The following is a 12901-nucleotide window of genomic DNA, read 5'->3' as shown; positions in this document are numbered from 1 at the left end:
ACTGGCCGCTGCTGGGCAGTGCTGCTGTGACTCCTGCGTGGAGAGGCACAGACGCGCTCGCCAGGCCTCAGCGAGGCCCCGCAGACAGCACCCAGCTCTCTCTCCACCGGAGGTGAGAACACGCTCTCGTTGCTCGGGGCTTGAACTGCTGTGCCGGCCGGATTCCCTCCTGGGAGGGTGCCGTGGCCGCAGGCCTGCATGCGGCCCAGATTCCCGGTCCAGGCTGCGAGCCGCGCGGCCTGCGCCCGTCGGGGTGGCCTCGGCGCGCTCGGTGCCGGCCTCTCGGCCTCCGCCCGGCGCAGCTCTGTGATGACAGCTGTCTTTGTTGCAGGGTGTGGGACGCCCTGACGGACAATTACATCCCTTCTCTCTCGGAGGACTGGCGGGACCCGAACCTCGAGGCTCTGAACGGCAACAGCTCTGACGCCGAGGTACCTCTGCGGGTCCACCCTGGCGGGGCGCGATCCAACGTGGAGCCGTGGGGGGACACTCGCTCACCAGTGTTCCTCAGAAGGCTGTGGGGCGAGCACGGCTCAGATCATGCTGGGAGGGTAGGAGTGGGCGTTCGGGCCCTGTGTGCGCAGAGACTGGATGTGAGGTGGCCGTCTGTCCCAGGGCCCGTGCCGGGAACACCTCGCCGATCTGAGCACAACACGCCAGACAAGGTCACCCAAGGAAGAGCAGGAGGGTGGCCGTCAGGGCATGCCGTGCCTTCGGGTCACGGTGGCCCGAGCGAGGCAGCTTTCCGTCTAAGACGAATGGTTCCGTCGCGTGGGGACTGCCGAGAGCAGGCGCTGGCAGAACCCAGCGGGTCCTGCAGCCTGGACGGGCTGAGGTGGGGCCACTGCTAGCGAGGGATGCTAGGTGTGGACCGAGTCGGAGCATGGCCACTGAGGCCATGGATGCGGCAGCTGAGAGCTCAGAGCACCGCGAGGGCTCCGCGGCAGGGCTTTCCGGAGGGGCCGAAGTGGCCGTGGTTCTGGGGCCTGTGAGGGGTACTGGGAGCTGGGGCTGCCCGAGGGGGCCTGGAGGGAGGCGGTTTCTTCCCAACCTGGAGGCCACAGCCCAAGACAGGCGCCAGCAGGGGCAGGACAGCTGCTGGGAGACCTGGTGTCCTTCTGCTCACGCGAGGGACAGCAGGGTCTCCTCACAGGGCGCTCTGCCACCTGCGAGCCCCGCACCCGTCTGATTGCTCATGCGAGGGACAGCGGGGTCTCCTCACAGGGCGCTCTGCCACCTGTGAAGCACCCCCAGGCTGATTGCCTCCCAGGGCTTTGCCCCCTGAGCCCTCACCCAGGGGACACGGTCACTGGGGGGCACATGGAATATGGACCCTAGCAGAGGAAACTCATGGGCCCAGTCATGCCAGGGCGTGTCTGCCTGTGTTCTCCGGTTTGGGCTGAGAGGAGCCCATCCTTGTCTGGAAGGGCTACCCCCCATCCTGGGCTCGTGGTGACTGGGGTGGGGTGGGCTCACCCCAGGTCGCAGGGTCCAGTCCCGACCGGAGCGAGGAACGGCCCTAATGAGGCAGCCTCGGCGGCATGCAGGCCCAGGAGGGCGCAGAGGGCGCAGAGGCCGCAGCCGCCTGGTGTGGCTGGCCCCGAACCCAGGTTCGTCACGGCAGGGGTGGCTGGGCCCAGTCCGCGCCCGCCCTGGGCAGAGTCCGAGATGGCGTCTCTGGCCTGCTCTGGACCCGGGCGGGAGCTCCCCCAGTGCCTCACACCTGCAGCGCCCGAGCTACAATGGCCTGGAGCCGTCAGGCCGCTGCATGGAGGTGGGGGTGGGGGTGGAAGCCCCTGCCCCTTCACACCCGTTCTGGGAAGTGAACTCGCGCTGCAGACGGGTGCACGGTCATCCTCACTGCCGGCTCCCCGAGGGCACGTGGCGAGGCCGTGAGCTGCCCGGCCTCTTCTCACACCTCAGGGAGAGCTATGAACAGCCTGGCTGTGCCCCTCCGCTTTGTGGTCTGGGTGGATCACAGCAGAGGCTCCTTGGCTGACCCCACATGCTCAGTGATCCCCGCTCACCCTCGGTGTGCGAGTGCCCTTTGTGTGCGGGTACGCTCCGTGTGCGCGTGCCCTCCGTGTGTGGGCGCCCTCCGTGTGCACGTGCCCTCTGTGCGTGGGCGCCCTCCGTGTGTGGGTGCCCTTACCGGTTCTTGGTGTGTGGGCGCCCTCCGTGTACGAGTACCCTCCGTGTGCGGGCGCCCTCTGTGTGCGGGTGCCCTCCGTGTGCAAGTGCCCTCCGTGTGCGAGTACGCTCCGTGTGCGGTGGGCGCCCTCGGGCAGCAGGCTCCTCTCTGGAGAGCCCTCACCCTACCGTTTAAGTGCACCAGCTGGGCAGCCCGTCCCCCAGACCTGTCTCCACTCGTCCCCACTGACCTGATGGGGTGGGTCCAGAGTCACGCCTGCTTTGTTAAAGTCGAGGCAGGCACACGCAGTCTGAGAGCAGGTAGCCCTGCAGGGACAGCACGTGGCAAGAGCAGGGCTGGGGAGACACAGCCCTTGCCCTCGCCCTCGCCCTCGCCCTCGCGTCTTTGGCGTCCCTCCGCTGCGGTGTTACCAAAGCCCCCAGCCCAGGTCACTTACAGAGAGGGCCATTAGGCCCACGCCCCGGCAGTTAGGGAGCCTGAAGGCCCAGGGCTGGCATCAGACCGGCTACCGCACGTGGTCCACAGGAGCCGGGCGGGCACGCAGAGACCGGGCAGCCGTTGTCCTCCGGGAACAACCGCTCTGGCGTCAGTCGGCCCTTCTGAGAGCGAGGACTCGCTGGGCCTCTCAGGGACAGAGCCGTCCGCTCCTGAGCCGTCAGCACCCACTAGGCTGCTCGCCTCCCCACACTGCCTCGGGGACCAGATTCCAAACACAGACCTCGGGGAACAAACTGTTCTCCAAACTGACTGGTACATGTCTCATTTCTAATGGCCCCTTGTGTTGTTATTTACTTGTTTATTTTTAACTTACTTGCCCAGAGAGACAGAGAGAGAGAGAGAGAGAGAGAGAGAGAGAGAGGGAAAGTGAGAAAGCAAGCCACCAGGTCCAGGGCTTGAACTGTAGTTGGCCAAGTGGGAGTGACCAGCACATTAACCACCATGCCACCTGCCGGTCCCCAGCCACAGCACACAGACCACGGTACACAGGCCACGGCACACAGGCCACGGCACACAGGCCACGGCACACAGGCCACGTGGGGGCCCAGAGCCAGCAGGAGGTGTGGGGGCCCTTGGGCAGGCACGGCGGCGTGGGAGGGGCAGGTCGGAGTAATTCCGGAAGCTCTGAGACACAGGGGTCCAAGGTGCTGGCGCTGGTCCCTGGCAGTGGGTGACTCGTGGCGAGAACAGCGCCCCCTGGGGCTACGGATAGAAGGGGTTAGTGTGCATGTCAGAGGTGCACGCTGCTGGCGCTTGGGCGTCTGTAGGAATCAGCCAGCCTGGGTGGTATACGGTGTCCTCAGCAGATTCGTAAAACGCTGAGACATCATCGCGTACAGAAACTAATGTGCATACCGCATGGTTGAGAACATTGGTGCTCCGGCCAGCCGGCGTGGCGCTGAGGTCCTGTGGTGCCCTGCGTCCTGCTGCTGCTGGTCTGCGGGCAGTGGCCGTCCTGGGCGCCTTCTCTCCAGCCCTCTGCCGGCCCATGTTTACCTTTCTGGGGATAGAGCTCCATTCTGGTGGGAAAAGCAGTCATACATCCTTGAGAAAAGGCAGCAGAGGGACATGCCTGCTGGACTGTCTGAGACATCTTTACCTGTTCCCGCGAGGCTCTGGGCTGCAGAAAAGTTTCTGTGGGACTCTGACTCCCTCTGGCTGCCGTGGGAAGCCACATCTGCCACATCTCCTCAGGTGCGGCCCTGGGGTCCTTCCTAGAGCATGGCATGTTCCTTCCCTCTCACACCTGCCCTAGCACCGTGCGTGCCCGGCACCTCCGCCCACCCCTCGGTGCACGAGGTGGACCCAGGCATGTGCCCGGCACCTCCGCCCACCCCTCGGTGCACGAGGTGGACCCAGGCGTGTGCCCGGCACCTCCCGTCCGGTCTCTGGGTGGTGCGCACTCCCATTTGTTTCGGCTGGAAGTATGGGAGCGGACGGCTGAGCCGCGGGGAGGTGAGCGTCGCTTTAAGGAGCTGCCAGGCTGTTTTCCAGGGTGAGGGCCCCACCGTCGTCCTCACTGCCGCCTGTGGACGAGCCTTCTGGAGCAGACTTTGCGGCAGTCTGCATTTCCCTAGCAGTGCGGCGTGCTCAGCATCACTTCGCGCGGTTGTTCACGTCTGTGGAAGTGCCCGTTCAGACCTTTGTCCGCTTGGCCAGTGGGTGTTTGTACTCTTGTTATTGATGTGTGAGATTCCTTTACCCGCGATGGAAATCCTTTGTCAGGTATGTGTTCTGTTTCCATTTAGAAATTTCATTTTTGTTTTATTTTTTTAAAGGTTTTTGCCATAGGACGTGTACACTCGCCAGAGAGAGAGACAGAGAGACAGAGAGAGACGGAGGAATCACTGCCGGGGGACGGCATGCCCTCATTTCCTGTCCTCCATCCTCCTCTCGGGATCTTGGCCATGCATGCATGTGCACCTGGCATGGATTTCAAGCCACTGGGTCTAGGACTTGAACCACAGTTCACCATGTGGGAGTCCAACACCTTAACCACCACACCACCTGCTGGCCCTGTATTTTATCTTTTTAATATGATGAACTATAGATAAGAAGATGAAGTTTATCTTTTTAAAAATTTTATTTATTTATTGGAGAGGTTTTTGCTATAGGGTGCATGCACTCACCAGAAAGACGGAGAGAGACAGAGAGACAGAAAGCAAGAAATCACCCACCAGGGGGGATGGTCACGCCGCCATCCCTGCTCCTCCATTCTCCTCTTGGGATCTTGGGCACACACGCACACGCACCTGGCATGAGTTTAAGCCACCAGGCCCGGGACTCGAACTGTGCGGTTGGCTACATAGGAGTCCAGTGACATAGTCGTTATGCCAACTGCTGGTCCCTGGAATTATTTATTTTTTAAGCATCTGATGGACTGCACCATCCATGCTTGGCGTTCCCTCCGTGGAAAACTTTTGATTACAAATTCAGTTTCTTGAATAGATAAATATAGGGCTATTTATAGTTTCTATTTTTTCCTGAGTCAGTTGCTTTAAAACTTCTCTTAGTTGCCAGAAGATGCATATGCTTGCCAGAGAGGAGAGGGGAGAGAAAGCAGCCCTCAAGGGGCGTGGCCATGCCTCAGCTCCTCCTCCGTTTCTGCCCTCAGCTGGGGTCTGCCCTTGGCCGGGATCTGCCCTCAGCCGGGATCTGCCCTCGGCCGGGGTCTGCCCTCGGCCGGGGTCTGCCCTCGGCCGGGATCTGCCCTCAGCTGGGGTCTGCCCTCGGCCGGGGTCTGCAGCCTGCACATGCAGCCAGGTGTGCTTGTTGAGCTGAGGCTGGGATTTGAACCGTGCAGTTAGCCATGGGCTGTGTGGCTCCCTTGACCACTGTGCTGTGGGCAGCCCGATACCGTCAGCTCTGTGTGACGTACTAGCAGTTCTATCATTTGGTACATACACTTTTCTTAAACTTTGGGACTGTTTCACTTAACCTCATTTTAGTATGTATGTACTCAAGCTTGCTCTCCTGTGCGGCTTTGCACTCCTGCCCTCCTTGTCCTGTAGGCGCTCGGCCATGTTATCTAACAAAGCTTCTGTGGTACCCTCACTCAGACACAGGGCACTGCCCAGCCCCGCCTCCCCCGCCCCTCTGTGCCGCCGTCTGTGCCCCCTCTCAGTGCCCTCACGTACCGGCATGCGTGGTTTTGGCTTCAGACCGTAGCTGTCTTTCCCTTTTTTAAAAGAATTATTTATTTAACTTTTATTTGTTCATTCATTTATTTTAATTTGACCAGAGAGAGACACAGAGAGACAGAGAGCAGGCAAGTGAGAAAATAAGCCACCAGGTCCAGGACTTGAACCATGGTCAGCCATGTGGGAGCCCAGCACCCTAACCACCACACCACCTGCTGGTCCCTGCAGCTCTCTTTTACTCTTTTTCTGCCCACTGTTTACACTCTGGCATCTTTCCTCTGCCTCGCAGAACCCCCCTCTTCCTCTCAGCCCAGCCCTCGCCAGCATTTCCGAGGAGCGGGCCCGTGGCCAGCCCTCCCAGGGTCCCTGAGCCTGTGTTTTCCTGCTCTCAAGGACCGCAGCCTCGTACTGCCTGTGTCCAGGGCCTGTGAACAATGGGCCACAGATCCTGTCCACACACCCCGGCACTGGAGGAGGGTCCCGAGGACAGAGCCTGCCTTTCACAGCGTGGTCAGGGACAGCAGGACAGAGTGGGACAGAGCAGGACAGAGCAGGACAGAGCAGGGGGGGGGCAGCCCGCGACAGACAGCGCCCACGGCACAGCCCTGTTCCTCCGTCCGTCCGTCCGTCCTGCCGGCATTGGGGCACAAGCGCACATGCCCGCGTGCTGTGAACTGCAGGGGGCATAGTCGGCCCTGTGGTTCTGGCTCCCTCATGGGTACACGCACATGCCCGCGTGCTGTGTGAGCTGCCGGGGGGCAGCGTCGGCCGTGGGCTCTGGCCCCCTGGACTACCAGGGCTCGGGCTGGCCTGGGATCAGACAGTGGTGGCCCTGACAAGGGGGAGGATGTCCAGGACTGTAAGCGGGCTGTGCTCTCCCCCGCGGCCACAGGCTCTGTGCGTGGAGCAGAGGCGTTGATGAGCTTGCACGGACGCTTCTGTGTTAGCCATGAGCTCTGGCCCTCGGGCTGGGATGCATGGCCCAGTTTGGTTTTTTGTGGTATAGGGAAATACAGTGCAAAAGGCCAACCGCGCCACACGCCCCTTCACTACGGGTGGGAGGGCCCGCAGTGCTTAGACACAGTGGCTGGGTGGTGATTACAGGGCTGACGTAACCGCAGCCCGTCCAGGCCCCGTGGACTCACATGGACTCCAGAGCAGGCTCTCTGGGGCGCTCCGGTTCTGGGCTGCTCTGCTGCCCTGAGGCCCCTTCTCCGTCCAGGAGAGGCATCAGGCCCTCTTCTGGGTCTTTCGCCCCGAGGGGCCAAAGATGCACACTGGCCGGTTGAAGCAGGAGGGCTCTGGACTCGGACAGCAGCCCCTGGCGTAGGAGGGGGCATTTACCTAAGCCAGGGCAGTGTGGCCATCTGCCCACCCAGCCCACCTGTCCAGGCTCGGTGGCCAGGATGACTTAGGATCCCAGGGGTGGGATTTGGGGGCCAGGGCCAAGGTGTGAGTGGACCTTCCTTTCACTCTCCCCCACGGTGCTCCAGCTGCCAGCCGGCTCACAGGCAGGGGTCCGCGGCACGCACCTGCACAGACTTTTTTTTTCAGGCCTGGGACCTGGTCTCCGGACACGTCCTCATTCTGCAGCTGCGGCTGTTTGGATGGCAGCCCCCACCTGCCCCCACCCCACCCTGCACCTGCCTGGAGGGTGACACCAGGAACTGACCCGATGGAGCCATGGGCACCCAGTGTGCCCTTGCCGCAGGGGCCACGGCACGCCGGCGGCCGACCTGCATGTGGGCGAGAGGACAGGGCCATCCCAGAGTCAGGACCTGCTGGCCACTTGTCGGCAGGCTGGATCCGAGGCGCACGTGCGTGGGGCCTGGAGGGGACACCGGGTGGCTTTCACTCCCACCACACAGGGCCGCGAAGCTGGTCTCCCAGTCGGGGCTGTCCATCTGCGGCCAGAAGGCGTCCTTGTGTGCTGCAGGCCACTCAGTGTCCCCGTCCCCCAGGTCCACGAGAAGGACGAGGAGGAGTTCAACGAGAAAAGTGAGCATGACTCCGGCATCAACGAGGAGCCCCTGCTCACGGCTGACCAGGTACACACTCCCCTCGGTCCTGGGAGACCTTCTGCTCTTCCGCCCATGACCGCGAGTGCGAGACCCTACACCACGCCCGTTACAGCGGGACTCAGAATGCCTCTGACGGGGTGGGTGGCTCTGCCCCAGTTTCCCCAACCACTGTGGAAGGTCACACTTGACACTCGGGTGGGGGGGGTCTGTCTTTGTGGTGGCCAACTTCTGCTAAGCTCTCCCTGGTTCGTGCCTAGGGTCAGACCAAGGGCCCAGGGCCGCGCCTCCCAACGTGGGAAGGGCCCAGGAGGCCTCGTGAGGCCTGCATCTCCCCCACCCTCAGAGCAGGGGCCCTCCAGGTGCTAGAGGGTCCTAGAGACACTTCTGTTGGGACGAGGATGCGGTGCTTCCCCAGGTCGATCCTCGGGGTGGCGCCGGGCCTCTGGGCACCTTCCCCAGCTCTCACTCAGCGAAGGGTGACGGGTGCTGGGTGGACGGCTGCACGGGTTTGCTGTCGCAGCCTTGCTGCAGAGGTGCCGGCTGAAAGGTGGGGACCAGTCAGGACGAGGACATCGAAGGGAACCTGGTGAGATGGACAGGCTAGCATGGCTCTGGGAGTCCCGCTGTGTGGAGGTGACTGTGCTTGGAGAGGCGTCCCCATAGCCCTGCACTGGTGCCATTTGGCCACTCCCCGCGGGTCCATGCAAGGCTTCCGGGCCTGACACCAGGCGCCTCGGTCGTGAGCAGAGGTGAGAGGCTGGGGACGAACCAGAGTCAGGGCCGTTCCCCAGGAGCAGACCCTGTGACCCTGCCTTTGTCCTGCCGCACAGAGACCATAGCCCAGTGGCCGCGGAGGTGGGTCCATCAGGCAAGAGCCGGCCCACGCGCGGGCCGGGTCTCAGCAGGGGTTCTCGGCCATCTTCTGCCCCCAGACCCGATCCGTCTTCGTCATTCGGTGTGTGCGTGGGAGTACGAGCAGTGGGGAGAGCACCTCCACAGCTCAGGATGCCCGACCCCTCTCTCCTGCTCTCCACCGTGGGGTCTTGGATGCTCACACGGCCTGGCGCCGGCCCGAGCGGGTCAGCACGTGCGGCCCGGCTCCTGAGCAGTGCCTTACGCTGCGCCCTGGAGGCAGGCGCATCCCATCTCGCTCACTGCCAGGCAGCTGGAGTCCCGGCCTGGGAAGGCGCCGTTCTCTTCCCACCCTCAGCTGCTCCAGGACTCCCGGCTTTCTGTCGGGTATCGTGACAGCTAACAGACGGGGTTTCGCGTTAACGCGGCGGACACGGCTTCCCCTTAGAGGTGAAGTGCTCGGCACACGGGGCACACCCCCTTCAGGACCATCCTGCTGTGTCCTGGAAGAGGGGGTTTCCGGCGCGGCCCCCAGCGGAGTCCTGCACGCCGCCATTATAACCCAGGACCTGCTAGGGAGCAGCATTGCTTTAGGGATTTTGCGCACAGCAAGCTAGGAACATCCGCCCTTACTGATCAGAATCCAAGCCGGGGCTAGCAATGGTGTGGTTGGGGAGCTGTATTCCCAAATGGCCGACTGTGGTTCGAATCCTGGACCTGGCAGCTTAAAATGACAAGCTTAAAAAGACAAAAAATAAATAAAGAATGAATTATTAAAAAAAAAAAAAAAAAAAAAAAAAAAAAATAATAAAAAAAAAAAAAAAAAACAAAGCCAGAATGCCCCAGCAGAGAGCGGGGTGTCCCCTTGTGTCCCCTCAGGTCATCGAGGAGATCGAGGAGATGATGCAGGACTCCCCGGACCCTGAGGAGGAAGAAGGGGTCCTGGAGGAAGAGGATGGAGGGGAGACCTCCTCCCAGGCGGACTCAGTCCTGCTGCAGGAGATGCAGGCCCTGACTCGGACCTTCAACAAGTGGTCCTACGAAGGTGAGGCCCGAGCCGACACCGCCGGGTGAAGGCCCTGTGGCCCCTGGCCTCCCGGCTTCCGGAGCTTGCAGCTCTCCGGGGCTGGCCGCAGTGGGAGAGAGTTTAGCGTCTGAACAATTCAAACACAAGGGGCAGTTGAACAAAGTGTAACTGGGCCAGAGAGCAGACTAAAGCAGACAGGCAGAGAGACCTGGACCGCAGCCCAAGCAGGGACCACCCCGTGGACAGGGGAGGCGGTGCGGGTCTCGGGACCTCCCTTGGTGCTTGCCATGGCCGGGCTGTGCCAGCATTTCTGTGCGTTGCTCCTGTGGCTCCTCGGCCCCACAGCACCGACCGAGTCTCTAGACCTGAAGGATGTGGGGGTCTTCAGGAAGCTCATGGAAAAGGCATATTATGAAAAACTATGGATTTCAAAAAGTTTGCACCGAAGTAAACTGGAAATCTCACCTTTTCCCATTGCCAGAAGGCAGGTGTGCTTGCCAGACTGAGAGAAAACACCCGCCAACGGGCTGTGGCCACGCCGTCCCCCCGGCTCAGTCCCAGCTCCTCCAGCCACCGGGGCTGGGGCTCAAACCGGCCGGCCTGTGGGACCCAGCTCCCTACGCACAGCCCTCACCGGCCGCACTACGGAGCCGGCTCCAACCCATATTTTAATTCCTTTTCCACAAAGTTGTTGAAGTCCCCTCATAAATGGAAAAGCAGCTCTCCCTGCCCAGGGAGCACCCAGGTGGAGAGGCGGCATTATCACCCAGTTGGCACTGGGTACGCAGGGCGAGCCTCACAGGCACCCGCGGACGCAGGCAGACCAGGAGCCCCGCGCAGCTGCGGCCAGCGCCGTAACCGTGGTAGGCAGTATGGAGTGGGAACATCACGCCCTGCCTGGTCCTACACCTTCCCAGCGGCCATCCAGGTCTGAGGAGGCTGGGAAGGTGTAGGCCATTTAGCAGGACGCAAATACACCTGAGAAGGACCAGGCAGGACACAGAGAGGCTGGGCGGCAGCCCCCTCCCGTCCTTGGGTAGGAGAGGCGCCCTACTCTAGGCTCAGGGTTGCGGTAACCGTGGGGCCCAGGTCCAGGCAGGCGCAGGCAGGGTTGAGGCACGGCAGGGCACAGGGCTTGCTGCCTGGTGCAGGTGCCCGGCCGGGGCCAGCCAGGGGACGGGTCCCAGCAGCTGGCGTGGTGGGACAGAGGCGTGGCCTGAGGGCCGTACCCAGAAAGTGAACACTGGCCCTCGGGGCTGGTAGGACCGGGCAGCAGGAGACTTCCCAGGGTCCCACTGCCCAGTCAGGTCATCTGGGCCACACGAAGGCCCTCAGCATGGCGTAGCCAGCAAAAGGCTGTGGGTGTGGCCAAGCACAGTGAGTGGCCCGAGGGAGGGAGGGAGGCGGCCCTGAGGGTGAAATCGGGGTGGGGTGGGCCCGGTCAGCAAGCCCTCGACAGGGCAGGAAGGGGTGGGTGGAAGCCGCTGGCAGACCCTGGGGTGGGTGCAGGTCTCGTCCTGCCCCTGCTCCCCCCACCCCTGTTCCGCCCCTCTGAGAGAAGGCACTGCTCGGCCACACCTCCACCCTGCGGCATGCAGCCAGCCAAGGTGGAGGCCTGCCGGCTCCCCAGCTGAGCTGATGGTCCTGGGAGGGGACCGGAGCTCTAGCGCTCTTCAACGCGGGGCCTGATCTCGTCAGTGCATCCCCAGGCCCTGACCCAGTTCACCGAGGAGTAACACGGAGAGAGGACACAGAGCCGGGGTCAGCCGCCGCCCGAGGGGCCCAGGGTGTGGGCTGGGACCCCTCCTGGCCGGGAGAGCAGCGTTCTTTCACGCTGCCCTCGCCCCGGGCCCGGGCACTCAGTGGCCGTGGCTGCCGGGGCCGCTTTCCCCGTAGGGCTGAGGCACATGTCCGGGGCTGAGCTGGCCGAGCTGCTGGACCAGGTGGAGGGCGCCATCCGTGCGTTCTCGGAGGAGCTGGTGCAGCAGCAGGCCCGCCGGGACGAGCTGGAGTTCGAGAAGGAGGTGAGGAACTCCTTCATCACGGCGCTGCTGGAGGTCCAGAGCAAGCAGAGGGAGCAGCGGGGCCTGCTGAAGAGGCAGCGCAGGGAGAAGGGGCTGAGCCTGCAGAGTGGCCGGGCGGAGCGGGCCAGCCAGATGCCCCTCAAGGTAGGGCCCCAGCCAGAGCCGCTCCCAGACTACCCGGGGACTGTGAGCACCCCCAAGCAGAAGACAGACCTCGGGGTGCGGGGCGGGGGGATGGGGTGGCATGTGCGGAAGGCGAAGGAGGGGCTGGGCGAAGACCTGAGGCCCGAGGTTCTCACCCCGCCCAGCGTCTCGAGAAGTTCCGGCCGCATCCTGGATCCTGAGCCCAGCCTCTGGTCGTGGACCCGGGGCAGGAGCCTGGACAGCAGGGCTGCACCACCTGGCAGGGCGGGCGGGCACGGAGGGCCCTGCTGCACCGCCCTGAGTGTCCGTGTCCCGCAGCGTTTCAGCATGGAGGGCCTCTCCAGCATTCTTCAGAGTGGCATCCGCCAGACCTTCAGCTCCTCGGGGACCGACAAGCAGGTGTGGACAGCTCCCCAGTTCTTGCAGGGCCCCCCACAGAGCAGGCTACTGGCTCCCCAGAATGACCCCGGCATCGAGGTGGGAGTGGCGGGGTCCCGACATTTTCTTCTCTCCTCACCACGGGGGTGGAAGTGTCCTTCCAAAAAGGTGGGCGTTTGGGCTGACCCTAAGCGCTGTGCACAGGGGTCCCCCATGCCAGCCCAGGGTGCCCGACGTCTGGCCCACATGGCAAGATGGAGAGAAGGGCAGCTGTGCTCCCGAGCCGGGGCTTCCTCTCTGGCCAGCACACGTGCCCCCAGCAATGACAAAGAACAGATGAACTTGCAAGTTCCGATCCCCACTGTTCCAGGACACAGACAAAGCTTAAACGCACCCCTGCCTGTATATCCGTGGATTAAGTTGTTTTAGGCACAAAATGCCCTAAGGGAGACCCCCTGGCAGTCACTAGGCCTCAGGACAGGGACACTCCGGTGTCGGCCAAGGCAGGTCGCAGTGGGAGTGTGGCAGTGCATGTGTAGCCTGCCTGGAACCGGTGCCGAATCCTGGGGCTACCGCAGGCTAAGCCGTGCCGGACCGTGGTCCCCGCCCGTTCCTCTAGCTCACCCTGCCCGCCTGCCTGGCTCCCCGCCTCCTCACCGCTGTGG

The 12901-nt window shown here is 62.9% G+C and overlaps 1 protein-coding gene across 2 annotated transcripts in view; it reads left to right on the top strand.

Moving 5' to 3' along the window:
• Positions 1 to 12901, top strand: part of FEZ1 (fasciculation and elongation protein zeta 1) — a 34845-nt gene that overhangs the window by 13693 nt on the left and 8251 nt on the right. For both annotated transcript variants that reach the window (XM_006140596.3, XM_006140595.2), the window contains exons 3-7: positions 332 to 431; positions 7752 to 7838; positions 9543 to 9708; positions 11587 to 11858; positions 12177 to 12257. In XM_006140596.3, coding sequence (XP_006140658.1) covers positions 332 to 431; positions 7752 to 7838; positions 9543 to 9708; positions 11587 to 11858; positions 12177 to 12257 — 706 coding nt within the window. The remainder of the gene's footprint in view (positions 1 to 331; positions 432 to 7751; positions 7839 to 9542; positions 9709 to 11586; positions 11859 to 12176; positions 12258 to 12901) is intronic.

The sequence above is a fragment of the Tupaia chinensis genome, unplaced genomic scaffold, assembly GCF_000334495.1.
Source record: "Tupaia chinensis unplaced genomic scaffold, TupChi_1.0 Scaffold000037_4, whole genome shotgun sequence".
Classification (NCBI taxonomy): Eukaryota; Metazoa; Chordata; class Mammalia; order Scandentia; family Tupaiidae; genus Tupaia; species Tupaia belangeri.
The sequence above is the reverse complement of the archived record's forward strand: the minus strand, read 5'-3'. Positions and strand labels throughout refer to the sequence as shown.